The sequence below is a fragment of the Centroberyx affinis genome, unplaced genomic scaffold (assembly GCF_046629955.1).
Source record: "Centroberyx affinis isolate AG114_WGS23_722 - 3 ecotype Tasmania unplaced genomic scaffold, CSIRO-AGI_Caff_v1 ptg000229l_1, whole genome shotgun sequence".
NCBI classification, from domain to species: Eukaryota; Metazoa; Chordata; class Actinopteri; order Beryciformes; family Berycidae; genus Centroberyx; species Centroberyx affinis.
This window is the reverse complement of record NW_027278916.1, coordinates 2940-6411: the sequence shown is the minus strand read 5'-3', so window position 1 is coordinate 6411 and position 3472 is coordinate 2940. Positions and strand designations below refer to the sequence as shown.

Sequence of the window (3472 nt, the reverse complement as noted above, 5' to 3'; positions counted from 1 at the left end):
GCACAAGTCAAGAAGTAAAATTGATAAATTGAAAAGATAATAGCTACACTGTCAATCTGATGTTTTTGATGTTTTGACTTTTTTTTTTTCTTTACTCATCATTCTAACAATTTGTCTTTTGTATTCCACAGGCCCCGCTCCACTTGTGTAGAGAGAATGCTCTTTTTCACACCCATCTACATTCAAGCCCGAGGAAACGTTCACAACAAATGAAATGTACTAATGTCTAAAAAAATTAACTTGAAATCTCATTAGTCTAACACAGTCACATAATCTTGATAAACACCAAGACTGTGAGCGGTCTATCTCAATCATGTCCAAGGACGACGCGTGTAAAGTGACGTCCGCCTGCAAACACAAGGAGCGCAAACCCAAGAAGCCCCACTACATTCCCCGGCCATGGGGCAAACCCTACAACTACAAATGCTTCCAGTGCCCCTTCACCTGCATGGAGAAGTCCCACCTGTACAACCATATGAAGTACAGCCTATGTAAGAACTCCCTGTCCCTGCTCATAGAGTCAGACTGGCCGTATAAAAAGGGCAACATTCTGCACCCGGACCAGCTCCGACCCCTCCAGCAGGCACACGGCATCCATGCAACTGGGAAAGATGAGCCAGAGCAAGTAACAGGGACTGAGGAGAGACCCAGGCAGCGAAGGATAATGGAGGAGGAAGGAGAGGACAGGGAAAGCCAGGGGCCAGAAGATGAAGAGGAGGGAGGACGAGCGGAGGGAGCAGAGCTCACAAAGGAGAGCTCCAGTAACGGCAGCAACAGAGGAGACGCTGTAGAAGGTGCCACCAAGAAAACCAAACGGCCAGAATCAGAGCTCCTGATGGCTGACATGTTCTCCCTGGAAGACCAGCTTCTACGGGCGCGCTCGGTGGAGGTAGAGGCCCAGCTGAAACACTATAAGCTGTCCAAAACATGTCTAACAGCCCCCGGTCTGCTGTCAGAGCAGTGGAGGCTGCTAGCTACCAGCCACACTAAGGCCAAGGCTGAAGGTGCCCAGCCCCGCGTGGGCAGTTCAATCCCCTGCTACCCTCCTCCGCCCAACCTGGTGGACTACCAGGATCCCACCGGACTCAACCTGTCAGTCCTCGGGGTGGGCTACCCCATAAGCCCCAGCCTCTTCTCCTACGTGAACTCAGCTATTCCCACTGCTGCCACCAACGTCACTGCCCAAACCCACGCGCAGCTCGCCCAGCTTCCCTTCCTCGCTTCGGCCGCTCAGCTCATGCACCCTGCCTCCAGCGCGCACCCTCATGCAGACAGAGCCCTCCTCCCTCCTCGTCTCTACTACCCCTTCCTGTGTGAGCACACCTTCGGTCCAGCCTCCGGTCAGAGTGACGCCGGCAAAGGGCTCAAAACCTCCGCAAACAGTCTGGAGGCTAATCCCTTGTCTGGCTACCAGCCCAAAGTCAATCTGTGGAAAGTGCCTGCTTTGCGGCCGGGGACCACCGCGGTGTCCCCTGCTGGCTGGGTGTCACCGCAGAGAGAGTCCCCTGACCCAGGTTACAGGCTGGGGGATAAACTGCAGGCTACAGCCAAGGAGGGTAAAGCAGGGTGGGGCCTCAAGAGGACCGGGGCCCCACTGGGGAACCACGAGTCCCCCATGGAAAAGAAGCCGGCCATGGGCTTCACCTTGGACCTTCTAAAGAACATCCAGAATGCTTCAACTCTTACTATGGCAGCGGACAAGCTTCTCCTCCATAGCAGGTAAGAATCTCAATACATTCTTCTTCTTCTACTTCTTCCTCTTCTTCCTCTTGTTATTAGTAGTAACAGTAGTAGAAGCAGTAGCAGTAGTAGTAGTGTGATCATTGTTATTTTCATCATAGAATTATCTATAGTATGTGTCATACATGTAGGGGTATTTCTTTTTGTGGTAGACGTAAATGTCGTAGGTATCTAATTGAAAATCTCTAAATACTTCTCTCCTCCTTAGTTTACAGAGTGCTCAGCCCCAGACTCGGCTTACCGAATCCTGGTACAGTGATTCCCTCACCAGTCCCAACAGTGAATCATCCTCTCTTCCCAATTGTGGGGGACCCAATAGCCAGGACTCGACCGCTGCCCGGACAATGGGGGAGGGAGCTTCAGAGTCAGTGGCTGCCCTCCTCAGCGACCTCTCCAAGGCCCTGCAGGAGTACCAGGAGGCTGAGCGCAAAATCTCCCACCTGGAGAAAGAGGACCTTCCCGCCCAGCGCCACCTCTGGGAACACCTGAACAAAATCCGCAGCGAGCTCTCGCACATCCACCAGGCTCTGGAGCGGACGGCCCGCCAGAGCGAAGGGCCTCTCGACCTGTCAGTGAAGAAAGACTCGACAGATGCGGTCGCCCCCGGTGACCAGGGCGTGAGAGAGGACGGCGGCCTGAAAGACAACACGACAGAGACGGAGGAAGAAGACGAGGAGGTAGAGGAGGAAAAGGATGACGATGAGGAGGAGAGCGAGAGGAAGGCAATGAAGGCTTCTCTGGAGAGTCGTAAGCAGTCGCTGGACATGCTGATCAAGATGAGTCAGGCGGGTGTGTCGGTGGTAAACACAGAGGTTCTCTCCCCCAGCAGCCTGGGTTTGAGGCCCAGTCCGGCTGAGGCCTTATGGCCAAGCAGAACCACTAAGTGTGAGGCCGACTCCAGCGTCCTGCTCTGCCCCGACGGCCGACCCGTGGTCTTCACCGACATCCCCACCTCTGCCAAAACCCAAAAGAGACCGCCGTCCATACAGCGACTAGAAGCCCAGTGTCCTCCTAGCCCCTTGACAGCTACAGACAACTAAAACTCTGTTCATCTGTATATGTCTATAGCCTGAATAAATCTGATTCCATACAGTTGTTCAAATGCTACAGCTACATGAATTTGTCTTTATCATTGGCATGCCCTTCGATTTTCACTGCTCAAAAGAAGCCTGTCACTCTCATCCCCAAGTTCCCTTCACATCAACCTCAAAGATTTAGCACCTTATAAGACAAACAGAGAATGAAGGACAAAATATGGAAAATGAGAATTGATACTAATGCACTAACTGGACATTGATTGTTACTATAGGATTCTCTTAAAGATAATAGTAAAATGTAATGTGAATGAGCGACTTATAAAATGAAAAAACAAATAGACCAGCACTTACCAAGACAAAAGGTGAAAGAACAAGAATTTTTAATGTAAGGCCATTAGAATAATATTGAGAGACAATCCTTTGAACTGATTTGTAAATAATGTAATTATTTGATTAATGTAAGTAAAATGTTTTAAAGGTAAATGTTATGTTTTATATGGATGATGTCATGTTGGACTGTATTATTGCATTTGATGAAAATAAAATTGTATTATACACACTGTATTTCTTTGAATAAACAAAGAGAAGAAACAACAAAGTGTCTTATTCTTCTTTGTGAAATTGTGGCAATAAAAATGAACAGAAAGGAAACAAACATCCACATATCAGAGGAACACGAAACACCAGAAAAGAAT

The 3472-nt window shown here is 49.5% G+C and overlaps 1 protein-coding gene across 1 annotated transcript; it reads left to right on the top strand.

Moving 5' to 3' along the window:
- Window positions 1-313: 313 nt before the first annotated feature.
- prr35 (proline rich 35) lies at window positions 314-2780 on the top strand. The gene is made up of 2 exons (XM_071542412.1): window positions 314-1719; window positions 1949-2780. The coding sequence occupies exons 1-2, from the start codon at window positions 314-316 to the stop codon at window positions 2778-2780; spliced, it is 2238 nt and encodes a 745-aa protein (XP_071398513.1).
- The last annotated feature ends 692 nt before the right edge of the window (window positions 2781-3472 follow it).